Source organism: Dreissena polymorpha, chromosome 10 (assembly GCF_020536995.1).
Source record: "Dreissena polymorpha isolate Duluth1 chromosome 10, UMN_Dpol_1.0, whole genome shotgun sequence".
In the NCBI taxonomy this organism is placed as follows: domain Eukaryota; kingdom Metazoa; phylum Mollusca; class Bivalvia; order Myida; family Dreissenidae; genus Dreissena; species Dreissena polymorpha.
In genome coordinates this window covers 18087176-18101540 of record NC_068364.1, presented here as the reverse complement: position 1 = coordinate 18101540, position 14365 = coordinate 18087176, and the positions used below count along the sequence as shown (strand labels likewise).

Below are 14365 nucleotides of genomic sequence, written 5' to 3'. Positions count from 1 at the left end.
CCAAAACCATTTAGTAGTAAACATGTATAAGTATGCGTCAACCATGTCATATCGGACGCTCATCTCATCAATAGAAACGAAAGTAGTTTGAGATCGCTTTCTTTGATAGCATATCCGTTTCTTAACAAAAATGTATTATAACATTTTATTTTAATAATTTTGAAACTAAAAACTTTAGTTATGATTATTCTTTCCTGCGTAATAACAACAGTGAAGCTGCCTTCATGATGTTTGCATTAATTGCCATTTAGAAACACGCACACAAGAGGCAATGCTCCAGGTTTACTATAATTATAACGTAATATTTTAATAATGATGTAAATATTTAATAATGATGTACATCACTGACATTTCAATTTGTATTTGGATACAATAGATAGCTAACCCATTATAAACATTAAATTCATTTAAAGAGAGAATTTGTCATGTTTTTAAACAAAGTATCAGCATGAACTGGCAAACATGTTGTCGAAGGGTGATATTTCGACATAATTAAATAAACATGAGACAAATTTCTTATAACTTTCAGATTATCCTCCGCCGTACATCATTTTTAAGTTGTTGCTGGTTTTAAACATATATGAACAAATCTAAGTAGTTCGATGTTCTGATTATTGTTTGCATTAAACATCAATAATCGATACTATTTGATTTACATGTTGTGACCCGCTTTTTAGCATCATTATCTAATCATAAGCTAGACTCGGTCTCTCGAGGCTTGCGTTTATACGCTGCTTCACATCCATCTAAATGTGTTGTTGTAAAGAAGAACTCTAGTTGTCTATGTTTTTAACAGCTCTAGATTTCAAGATCGCAATCTACATTATGAAACCCACAATAAATGTCGTCATCAACGACTTATTTCAATGCTAAAGAATATAAAGGCACTTCCTCTCAGTTCGATATGTTTCGTGTGTTTGTTGGTCGAGTTCGACTGTTCATCCAGTTGGTCACGGTCTGATTCATTTCGTCTTAAGTGTAAAACATTAACCATACAGCTAGCCCCAAATTTATTCATGCTGAATCGTATTAAAACAACAATTAATATATAACTCAACCATTATTATTGACTTCGTATTATTTATTGTCTGCGTATTTTTAAAAATCGAATAATTGTTATGGTATATGAAAGGGCTTAAAACTAATTATTGCTATCGAATAACACAATCAAAAAGGTGATAAAACACGATTTAGCTATATTATTTAGCTTGATGGTTAACTCAACTGTTTATTGATGTGAATTGTAGGAGATCACAGTACAGAGGGGACCTATTGATCTAAAAGATGAGGTATATCTGACAATATGCGTTTAGGTTATTGCGTTTTGCGTTCACGAATTTTAGGTAGAGATATGTCGTAAAAGGAGGGCATACACATACAGATGAAGTTATAATATAACCTGTATTATGTCATTGGATGTCCAGATATGTAAAGTTAAATTTGATTTGTAATAAAAAGACAGAGATAATATATTTAAGCTTAAGAAAAACTGCGTTGCCTTAATGTATTTTCTAAACAAAATATCTACTTAACAACTACAAATATAGTTCCTCCTTATTGTTTAACAGGGAAAATATATTAAAGCATGTGTACGATGTTAACATACAAAATGTCTTATGTGATTTAAATTATAACACATACTGATAGTTTATCAATATAATTACATTCTTAAATATTAATCAGTGAACATTTGCATGTACAATTCAAATCAAAACATACATAAAAAGTGAATTCACTTAATATCCAAAACCTGTACATAAATAAGTTTACTAATAAGCTTGGGATGCATAAAAATACATTATTTTAAATTGTAACAGTATTTAATAGGTAGCTTCACTTTGCCTAAGCAGTCATGCTATTTGTGGTATCAATAAGTGTCAACACAATATTCAACAAAGCATTAGCATTACATTGAATATCAATAATACCTCTAATACAACAGATCATATAATACTCATTCATTTTCAAACAAATAATAACGTTCATGCTCACAAACTGAGTAGAACCATTCTTTTTTTGTATTCAAGACTTCTACAATGCCTATTGTTCAATTGTTAAATGCCTACGTAACTGAGTATATACAGCTTACCGTGTCGACCACTGAATATGCATATTTTCCGTCTTCTGGCGTATATTTCAATTGATAAATTAGCCAATATAATCGTGATTTATATTTTCAAAAGCAAAATCATACCAATAATAACGATAACTATATTTAAAAATAACGTACATACAACACTTTGGAATTACAAATAAAGTGAATTCTCGACAAGTTTAAATCACGTAATCCAATATGGCGCAGCAATCATGGATTGTCTTCACAAAACTTTTGCGTTGTTACGATCGTTATTTGCATGATTGGGTCAAACCGGTTGTGACTTTGGCTATTGCTTGCGAGTTTGTGAATGACGATGTTCTCATGGTTATTTATATTCCTAAACATCGCTCGTTACGTCGTGTTTTACATTACGAAATAAAAAGAAGGCTTAACTTATAATGTTATGTATATTAAAAGTTGGTTTTGTTATATGTATGATAAACCTAAATATGTACCTTCGGACAATAAAAAACAAGGATATTTCATAACTAAAATGTGTAAAAAATTGAAATGAATTGGACGCTCTCAAAATACAAAGGACGACTTCTAATTGGAATAATATTATTTAAAAACCTTCATTAAATTCTAAATATTCGAGAACTTTGTCGGGAGTTAGTATTCCTAGCTTTGCAATTATCAGTTTTTAAGAGATATATATACGTAATGTTATGATAAAAAATATTCTGAATAAAGATTTCAAGTTGAAAAGAACAAATTGCTGGTAAGGTTGTTTAAAATAAAAGTCATTAATCGCTGAAAATAGCGTAGTGGCCTAGTGGGTACGGTGTCCGCCGAGGGACCGGAAGTTAACTGGTTCGACCTCAACTGTGGGAGCGTTCTTTAGATCTCCTTCATAAAATACCAAGTACTAGATCTACCCCCGAAAACGGACCCGAGATCGTTTCAATAAGCCCTTAGCAATCGAGAAAAAATATAAACGCTTAATCCATTAGCTATTTGACCAATAGCAATCGTACTGTGTCGTTGATTTGAACAATTGAACCCTGGAAGAGATGCAGCTGTATTAAATAATTGCACGCACAACAAACATGTCACTGAATTTTGATAAAACGTTAACATCTTATTTTTTCAAATTGTGTTGCGCCTATATGAGAAGACATATTATAAAGGTGCAAATTGAATTATCATGCGAATTTCAAATAGTATACTGATTTATCTATTTGAACAGAAAGCACACTGATAAAAGCATTTGTGCAATTGTAGTAACATAAACAAATTAAAACGCTTTCCAGGATCAAAATAGTATCAATACAAAAACTCATGCAAACTACAACGCAATGTTGTTCCTGATTACTTTAAGCAATCTAATAAAAGTGTCTGTTTTTTCCCCGTGTGCAAATTCGTTACCTCAATGAGCAGCTCAGTATGGCCAAACATAAAGTGCACTTCGATACTCTGATCCGTTAACGTTACACTGTCAGTGCTATTGATCTCCAATATACCAATCAGCTCACAACCGGGTTCTGTAGTGTATTCCGGCTTATCTGACATGGTTCTGTATACTTGACACCTTGAATGTTTACTATGAACTTTAAAGGAACGAACTATCTCATGATCAACGCTGATCTCCTCGTTCGCTTTTACAAATATATTGAAACAATTCCTCGCATACCATTTGTTTTCATAAAAAAATGTTACCTCAGGTTTGTGTTTGTTCTCATCATTAGGATCGTTCGCAGATACGCCATACGTATGCGACATTACACGTGATGCAACTATGGATGGATTGTGTCCAAACAGCACCGCTCCTTTAAGAACCGCCAGCCCTGCATCTTCAGGAACAATTAGAGTGATACCGGGAAGTTCATTTCTTAGCCTCTCTTGTACATAAGTCGATTCAGCAAACCCACCGACCAACAATACTGTATTTACATCATTTACAGTATCAAACTTTCTGAAGTCTTTTATATGATCGATAAGGCTCGAAACTGGTTCCGAAAACCAAGTTTTTACGTCCGATTGATTTATACGCAACTTGTCTGATTCCCTGTTTCCACTGTCTCCACTGGCAGCATTTCGCTTTCGGGCTATTTCCATTAAAGAAAACGGAAGCCGTATTATACAAACTTTGCTTGTATGGAATGTGTTTGATCTTTTTTTATGTTCAAATTCTCTGATTAATTCGAAATAGTCTTGCATATGAAAAGTCCGTAATTCTTCCAAAGAGCCTTTTCCTAACACGCTGTCTAAGAATATTAAAAACTTCTGGTCCACATATATTCCACCCCAAGCACCACCACTTGCTTTATGTACCACTTTAACATGATTGTCCGGTAGTTTCTGGATTATGGAGACATCTGCCGTTCCACCTATTTGTCACATCGCACAAAATATATAACCACGATAATTCTTGTATTGCAAATACATATACTGTGGGTGCTAGATGAGATATCGCATGCAACAAGTCCCGAAATTCAAACTAAGTAAAGGATAATAAATGAGAACCAACGGGTGCGTATCAATTATGTTAATAACATGTCATTACGATGTGTTAGATACTTGTTCTCAATGAAAGCTGTACCTGTGTTTGTATTTTGATTTCAAAGATGCACCTTTATATGAATAATTAGATTATTGTTTTTTAAGTTCAGCAAGAAAATCGATTATGATTGTCCAAATTAAAATAAAAGTGTGTACACATCTTAATATGAATTTATTTAACCATTTTCTTAAAAGAACTGTTTCGTATACCTGGCATCGGCATTGTAACATGTGTTATACTATTTACTGGTTTCATTAGTAATTGTTATCAAGAATCATGAACAAATAAGAGACGTGTTTGTCAGAAACACTATGCCCCCTACTGCGCCGCTTTGATTTATTAATATGTTTTTTGCCATTTGGCAGGTTCAGATAATTTTTACAAGGGAAGTAATATTTTTAAGGGATATTATAAAAATATTACTTACCTAGTAAACATTATCTGTACCTGTCAAATGATAAATAGAAGTTATCTCCCTTTAAGGCTTATTACTTCCCTTGGATTTGTTTTTTTGAACTTTGACCTTGAAGGATGACATTGACCTTGTCCGTTCACCACTCAAAATGTGAAGCTCCATGAGATACACATGCATGCCAAATATCAAGTTGCTATTTTCAATATTGCAAAAGGTATGGCCAAAGTAAAAGTTTTCGGACGGACGCACGGACTGACGGACGGACAGTTCAATTGCTATATGCCGCCCTACCGGGGGCATAACAATAATTTTAAGGAATGTATATTTATTATAATTAAAAAGAAATAAAATTAACCAAAGAGTGTTCAACTATGCTTTTTAAAGTGTGCACAAAATAAAAAAAAAGTAAATTCATATTAACTATAGTATGCTACCGTTCAATTATAGTATACGTAAAACCCAAATGCGTTATGTTTACGGCATACCTCCCAGGTCTATGACCATGTACTTTGACGGTCTTTCCATTGCTTTACTCGCGTTACCATAGTTTAGCCCTGAACACCAAATTGTTGCCACCTCTGATTCATAAGCCATTTCAAGTCGTTCGCCATCGATTCCCGCCTAAAAGTTTAAGAAGATTAAACAATATTGCAATAAACACTTATAACTATGACTCCATACAACGGATATTCATGTGAACATAATATGTAAATCAAACAGCTCTCAGAAATGTATTATAAATTAGATCAACAAGTGGAAAGTAACCTTAACATCCGGGTCAAATATAACCATCAATTGACCGTGTTCCTAATGACTTAATACATTTTTAGAAAGTAATGATTAAAAGCATTTGAGTAAAATTTGTATTCTGACAATATCTTAATCTGCGTTTAAATTTTCTGGCTGTCGTAAACTCGTTGAAGCTTATACAGCGGAAAATATTACATGTATGATTTGAAGACATAGAGTCAAGCTAACTCTAACCCATGACGACCCTTATACTTCCTATACTGCCTATACGATTGGGAAAGTAACAGCCTTACATTATTACTTGTGCAATCCATCGCATATTTTAATTCTTACCCGAAATGGCGCTGGAATGTTCATCAACCAATTACGTACTACGTGTGAATAAAAAAATAGAATACGCTTAAGCATAAGATACATTCAAAATATGCATAAGCAAACAGTAATCTCTGATTTCAACAAAAAGTGTGTTTGTAATGTCAAGTAACATCGAGAAATGAGTGATCAAGCGCTGGTTAATTTTTTTAGTGGCTCACTTTACTGAGAAAATATGGTTCGGTATAACCAACAAATAAAGCAAATATTCTTGATTTAATGGCAATACCATTAATAGAAATGAAGTATTGAACTTGTGCAATAACGCCTACACGTTTCTGTGTTTTGAAACAAATACACATTTGCTTAGTAAAAAATACACATGAAGTTGTCACGCAACCATTACGATTCGGATATTAAATAACGGATATTATTCCGAATGAAACATATATTAGATTCGTACATTAAACACAAATTCCAACTTAACAGTGTTTATTTCAACCTAATTATGTACGTTCATCTAAATATATGTTTAGTTTATGGATGTTTAAGTTAAGCATAATAATATATGCGACGAATACAAAAACATGAAAATGCATATTACTTTTTTTTATATTAAACACGAATTCAAATTTATTTGGGTTTGTTTAGATTTTATTCCGAAGATGTGCATCTTAATATCATTTCTTTGTGTGTGCCAATATGAATTGTATATGAAACACATATTCAAACCCTTTAAAACAAACCATATTGTACGCACCTTGACAGCCGCCTCTCTCATGAACTGTTTTGCCCCTATATCCCAAATTGCAGGTACGGTTATAATATACCGGATGTCTGTCTCCGTCATATCCGGTATACGTTGTTGAAACGTGTCTAACAGATGTCCGTGTAAGTATTTGATTGCCAGTGCGAATATATCCATGGCGGGATAAGACTTCCCCTCAATGTCTTCTACCGTGGTATGGCGGGCAAGAGCCTAGATACATTACACATCACAAATGACATATTTGATCAATATGAAAAACCAAGCTTAACACTAATATTGCATGTAAGTAGGCTATTGCTAAAGGTTATGTAGATTGATATATAAACTAGACGGATAAAAGAATATTTGGAGATGATTAGGTCGGATATTGATTTAATAATCGGTGTATCGATGAACCAAAAGGTGTAAGGGCGATTCATAGAAGGATATAATGAGTTAATTGATGAATGATTCAGACGATATATGAGTGGAATATTATTAAATTATTAGTGTTTATATGGTTTACATATGATGAACGGATCGGTCGGAAGAGTGACACATCATAGAAAAAGTGACTGATGTATCGAAGATTGATTTATAATTGGAATAATTTATGAAACGGAGACAATAAACGTTGACGTTTTGACGGGCAGATGAATGTACGGATGGGTATATAATCAAAGATGAATAGTGAGACTGATTCATAATATATTTTAAGTTTACCTTAGTAGTGTGCAACATCATTTTAAAACGTCTAAACAGCCTCCATCCTGTATGAAGTTGGTCTTCCGCTAACATAGCGAAGTGATCCTCCGCCTCGAATCCGAAAGAATGAAACTGTCCTTTGTCACCAAGAAGGACACTAGTGGGCGTTTTAAGTGAAACAAGTTTGGAAGAGGCGCCACCAGAGTACCAGTTTTGATTTGTACACACTTGTGTCTTATCGTCGGTGTAGGAATAGGCGTACCCGCTGTACGTTGTCCCGAAATCAAAAGCAGCCACCACAAGGAAAGACTTACTTCGAGGCATTGCGGAAAGATCTATAAATAACATAGTAGTTTGGTTGACATTTAAAATAATATGTTATATGTATAACTCGGAATCAAGGACTTGTTTCGGATCAAACCATGATATAAGCATCGGGAACTTGTATTGTTGTATTCGTGTGTAAGTTTAAATATGCCGTAACAATATGTAGATGTGTCATAATCCATAGAAACATGTGTTATTAAATGTAACGCCTTTTTTAAAATGACATGGTGCTGGTACATGCATTGATTGTCTTAATAAACTGTTATTCATTTACAATAGTTGTGTGCAGACAATTAAGGGATATTAAATTTAAGTATATTTACGAAGTTTTTTGTTGTTTAAAACTAAACAAGGTTTTATAAATGAAGATATCTGTTGTACATTATCACCGTCTAACAACAATACACAATATTCAGTTGGATCCACCAAACGCTGAAATTATTCAATAAATCAACACAAATCATTCCCGAGCATGTGCGAACAATCATTTTCTGTATAATAATTGAATATATTTAAGGTAAGTTACTATGATTTTAAATTATTTGTATTATGTAATTTCTTGCTTTTACTGAATTTATGTTTTTTTAAATATGTTTTCATTTTAATTTTTTAATTTAGATGTATTAGTTTTTATTATTTTTACGGAGTTCAATAGTTAGCAAACACTCGGTAGTGATTTGATTTTGTGTATTTAACAAGAGAATCACTATTTTGACTTTGAATATGAAATTTGTATTATATATTCAATAGCTATTCAATGTTTAATATGCAATTATAGCTATAATATTGTTTTGACAACACGGTCGCTGCAAAGTCGTATCTTACAAGCAGCTGATTTATACATCGATTAAAATTGAATCCGTAGCGAAAACGTGTAATTCTTCGTAACGATATTTTAAATATATTTATGCATGGCAATCGTTTAGCCGTTTCGGATTAATCGCCTGTTTCGTCATCTATAAAAAAAACACCCTAAAAAGCACGTCTAACGCATCACGTTTATAATTTCATGGTTTAAAACAGCTCAACATATCAACTTAAAGGTTCGCCATTTTCGAATTTTCTAGAACGTTTCCTTCAAATCATGCAAGCTTGACGCTCTTACACTTTTGGACCACATTCGGGTGTTGTTTACTTGTATTGCAGGTGCAAATTGAAATATGTGCATAATATTGATTTTCATTTGTTTATAATTCTTTTGTTAGGCAGACACGGTTGACCAAACATATGTGTTCTAATATTTGACTGACAAGCGCCATGTGTGTGTGCAACATGACTATTTTAATGCGGTTGATCGTTAAACCATACATGTATATGATCACAAGCTCGTACCGAACATAGAACACACGTATAAACAAAACACACAACGATCGTAAGCTATGCCTTAAACATCTGGACGTTATGAACCTTTTCTTTTTTCTGTGATTAACATGGGTGTAAAGACTCGACCATGTGTTGCCGTATAGAACTTGAATGGACCAATATTTGATAATGGATTAATATTACATCGGCATTCGACTGATATTAAGTGTGTTCGATGTCATATATGTTTAACTCATTCACCAGAGCAATGAGTTGACATAAATGACAATGCGCCATCAGAAATTGACAATTATTGAATGCATGTTCAGCCTGGCGTTTATTGACATGATTTATGAATGATGCAACCCAATTAGGACGGAACATTCTTTATATCAACAATAATAAACTGTTTGTTCCTGTTTGTCTGTACATAAACATGATATGTTATCAGCATATCAAATCGGATAGTAGTACGACTAGAAAGTCGAAAGTTGTCATGTTTAAATTCGTGCTTTTGTTCTGCATGATAATATGGAATATAAGAATATTTCAGCGATTAATGGAATAACTTCTTAAGTATTATGTTCATCACAATTGATTTACTAAAACAAAAAAGCACACTTATTGTCGACTTATTGAAAACACAACAAACGGTTATCGTCGTTTTGTTTTCACTTTACACTGTATTGTTTTATTTTGAATACTGTTAACGAGTAAATGTTTGTCAATGTACGATGAAATGTGACAATAAACTATTTCAATACAAAGTATCATACGGTACCTAATACTCCGTAATTAAAAATTTAACAATATATACAGGTTGGCTATTAATTCATTTTAGTTTCGTTTCCCGTGTCCTACATTATTAAGATTTGTCAAACGCCAATTTATAGTATAATCAGGGACATTCTGTTACATTTAACATTAAATTGACTTTTGTCAGTAAATGATGATTTGAATTAAACAAATAAGACCAATTCAACCTATTAATACATTTAATTGACTATTAATTAATTTTAGTTTCGTTTCCCGTGTGCTCTATATTGAGATTTGTCAAACGTCAATTTTAAGTATGTTCATGGACATTTTGTTACATTTAACAGTAAATTGACTTTCGTCAGTAAATGATGATTTCAATTCAACAAATTAAACAAACATTAAACAGTAAGGAAAGTGAAATACGTGAGTGTAAACCACAGTTTCAATGGCAAGTTGTCAATTATGGCGGAATACCTCTAGCGTCGGTGATATAATTCACCTATCTCACAGTTATCGATTGTCTCTGTCGTAGGTAAACACGGCCACTAATCGCTTCAACGTCACTCTATCTTGTGACTCGAAGTATATGTGTGTGAATTTTTGCTCTTTTGTGTTGAGAAAGCCATTAGATATTTATTTGTTCTATTTGACATTTAATTCATTTTTTTATGTTATCCCACATCTGTTGCAGTCGTTCGAATGACTTTTTTAAATTAATTTAAATAATAAATTGAGTTCTAAAAACAATAGCAGTATTACAAATATAAGACGTATTTTCCTGGTTATAATATAGAACATACATTGAGAAATTAGTTAAGCAAGTGACAAGTCAAAATTGTATTTAAAAGACCTCAATTATACGATATGTATCACTACCCAGCAAACAATCTATATGGGACCCATATGGGTCCGATGTGGGCACCTATATGGGCCCCATGTGGGATGCCAACATGGGACCAAGATGGGAAGTGCAACCGGGCTCCACATAGGTCCCATCTGGGCTGCCCCATGAAAGTATATGGGGCAGCCCAGATGGGACCCATGTGGAGCCCGGTTGCACTACCCATCTGGGTCCCATGTTGGCAGCCCACATGGGGCCCATATAGGTGCCCACATGGGACCCATATAGGTCCAACATGGGCATCCCTTTTACTCAATATGGGCTACATACAGGCAGCCCTTTTACTCAATATGGGCTACATACGGGTAGCCCTTTTACTCAATATGGGCTACATACGGGCAGCATTGTACTAAATATGGGCTACAAACTGGTAGCATTGTATTCAATATGGGTACACAGAGCCTGTAAAATTTTGGACAACGCATTAATGGAAATTCAGGTTATGTTAGAAATAATATGTAGGCTGCAAACATGAAATACTGTGTGTTCAAATTGAACATCAGACAAAAGATTCTTGTACATGTACTTCCAATTTCAATTTTTTAAATGTTTTATCTATTTCTTCTTGCTGGAACAGAGTGTTATCAAAAGGTTTAAGAGCTAAATAGCATTATCCTGCAAGAAATACAAGGTTTTTGTTAAAAGACTTAAAAATTTATTAAAGTACTCTCAACGTTTATTCACATAAAGTATTACACACATATACATGGATACATACATACATAGAAGGAGGATCCCACGTTAACTATTCTACCAGAAAATTCTAAAATAATATGGTGATTCCTAACTTTTTGAATGTAACATCAGCAAAAATATTTTACATGAAGTTGCTAACGAAAACATGTTTCTATCTAATGTTCTATCCGCATGGAGTAATGTTACTCATAATCTATAAACCCAAACCAACAGTATAACTATTTTATGGACAAATAAAGACATAACATCAAACAATAAGACGTTTTTCTATAACATTATATATGTCGACCAGTTATACGACTATAGAATTAAGGACTTCTATTATTTTGATATTAAATATATATTAAATATACAGAATACCTTCAAGTATTTTCCTGTTGTACTACACATTACTCAAAAGCATACCCATGCATATTAAAGCTTTAAACAATACAAAAAACACCATGTACTCAAAGAACATTCGTAGAAAACATACTTGCAAGACTTAACAAAATATTTAATAAACTACAAATTAAAAACCCTGCAGAAAAATCCAAAACTCAAATAAATGGCAAATCCTTTTTCGAGAATAAGTCCATATTATTATCTTTGATATCTTCATACATTCTAGTGTTTTTCGTAATTGCACATGATATATATATATATATATATATATATATATATATATATATATATATATATATATATATATATATATATATATGTCTTTTAAAACCTTCAAAAACTGGAATGCTGTTTCTTCTTTTGCAAAGGAATATATACCATTTCATTTCCAGATAAAAAAGATTGTATGCTTTCTTAGAAGATGAGCCTTAAAGGAATGGTTTAGGATCAATGGAGAAAAAACTGTCAATTACATTTACACAATTGCTTAATATTTTTGATAAAAAAGCTTGAACTATGCAGCAGTCCTAGAAAAGATGGATCGTAGCTTCATCACCAAGATGCTCTTCAAACTCATCCATTTGCTCAAATGTTCCAATTGGAAGACTGATGTTCTCTGGCAGTTGCATTGGCTGGTCATCAGTAGCTGACCTAGCCAAGAGCCGCTGCAGCATCCGCTACATTTCCCTGTTCTCGTCTCTCATTGTTTCCAACACCGTTAAAATCTGTGTAACTGCATCAGAAGACAGAGTAAAAAAAACTGTACCTAAAATTATGTTGACAATAATATTTATCACAGCTGGGTCGGATATAATTATAACGGATGTGTGCCGATATAACGGCGGAGGGCCCGATTTGTCCCAACAGCTGTTGTACGGCTAGGGCTGATTATAGCAACTTGCACCTATATGCCCGTCAACGTAAATTTGTTTCTTTTATTAGTAGAAGTATGTATTATTATAGATCACTAAATGACTGTGTATTTTATATTTTTTAAGTTGGATTATCTGTTTGCATCAATTATTTATATAATTAACTATCAGACATTTTATAAGCAGTAATTACAAAACTGAAATTATTTTAAGTTAAAGTTTCAAGCACAAAATTAGTTACTTTGTCCTATGAACTGTCTTTGGGAAGGCTCTTCAGCTGGACTTAATTGGAGTGACCGGCCTCTGTCATGCACTGCTGGACACTCCTTGTAAAGACGATGTTGGCAAACGAGGCGGTGGTGAATATTTTATTTTCTGAAATAAATTTGTACAATAAACATTACGAATTTAATTATTTCTTAATACACAGACTGTTTTAATATTCTGCAAAGTGTTTAAATAATCATTAAAATTTGTCCACAGGCAGACAACCTTGGCTTGCGTGCAAGTAATCAAAGACCTATAAAAAAACATTATATTATACGTCTTTGATGTAATAGTTTTGAATTAATATTATCTAAGACTATGTATGAGATAAGTAAGATTCTCATGCATTAGCATTAGTGTTTTTCCCAGGCCATTTTAGCGTGGCGAAAAGCCACGCCGCCCTCCCGGATCGCCACTCAAATCAAATCAAAGACAAATTTCGCCACGCGCCCTTCTTTTCAAAGGTATATTTCGCCACGCGCCCTTATCGATAACATCTTTATTGCCTTACGATCTAACTTGGTCCGCAAAATCAGCTTCTTTGATTGTCTGTGACGCTCCGACTGTGCTTGATTTACTCGAGAGACGTCAACGTCTAATCGACTTCATTAATCGAGTAGATTTAATCTATAACAGTGCTCGATTTATAGGTAGTCAAACTGAATGCTCCAAAGCTGAGAATTAGTCATGCGTAAATAACCCTGTGTCAGTAAATAATGCCGGAGGCTATGTTATACCAAGCGCACTTTTCGGTCGGCAATGTGTTATCCTCCACCATAAAATCATTACTTCGGAGACTTTTGATGTAAAACTCGATTTTATTCTTGTGGCAATTGTGCATTGCATGCATTATTCAGTTAAATCAAAACATATATTTTTACGCATAATTACATTTAAATTCACAAACAAATTTATAATCGTTTTCGTCTTTTAAATAATTAGATCTAATAATTAAAATAATTACTGAGACGTATACTATTTTAACAAAATGCGAATCGCGTATACGATTTAATGTTGCTATGCGCACCTGTCGCTTACATCATTTGACATTTTATCAACATAGCGGACTAAACAGAATTTAATTGTGACTAGGCAAAAATGGCATATAACGTCGTAAACGATCGAATTTACGATGGAGATTATACATTAAGAAGGAATTTATTAAATGTCTGTGATAATCAACGATGCATTAAAAATGTTTATGATAGCAACAACATTATTTATTTATTTGTAATCTACTCGGTGGATGTATGTCACGGAAAAGAGTGTTTGCATATTGTTAGCGATCAATTTACTCGCAATGTTATTTTAAACATCTGTCAAGAT

The 14365-nt window shown here is 33.2% G+C and overlaps 1 protein-coding gene across 1 annotated transcript; it reads right to left on the bottom strand.

Annotated features, from left to right (window-relative positions):
* Positions 1 to 1100: 1100 nt before the first annotated feature.
* On the bottom strand, positions 1101 to 10451 carry LOC127848385 (heat shock 70 kDa protein 12A-like). The gene is made up of 5 exons (XM_052380821.1): positions 10394 to 10451; positions 7550 to 7866; positions 6839 to 7057; positions 5502 to 5637; positions 1101 to 4428 (listed from the first exon to the last, which is right to left on the bottom strand). The coding sequence occupies exons 2-5, from the start codon at positions 7853 to 7855 to the stop codon at positions 3410 to 3412; spliced, it is 1680 nt and encodes a 559-aa protein (XP_052236781.1). The 5' UTR covers positions 7856 to 7866; positions 10394 to 10451; the 3' UTR covers positions 1101 to 3409.
* Between the last annotated feature and the right edge of the window lie 3914 nt (positions 10452 to 14365).

Coding starts and splice junctions, on each gene's coding strand:
- LOC127848385 (XM_052380821.1), bottom strand. CDS start 7,855: ATGCCTCGAAGTAAGTCTTTCCTTGTGGTGGCTGCTTTTGATTTCGGG. Junction 7,058..7,549: donor TGATGTTGCACACTACTAAG/GTAAACTTAAAA, acceptor TAATGTATCTAG/GCTCTTGCCCGCCATACCAC. Junction 5,638..6,838: donor TGAGAGAGGCGGCTGTCAAG/GTGCGTACAATA, acceptor TTAAACTTTTAG/GCGGGAATCGATGGCGAACG.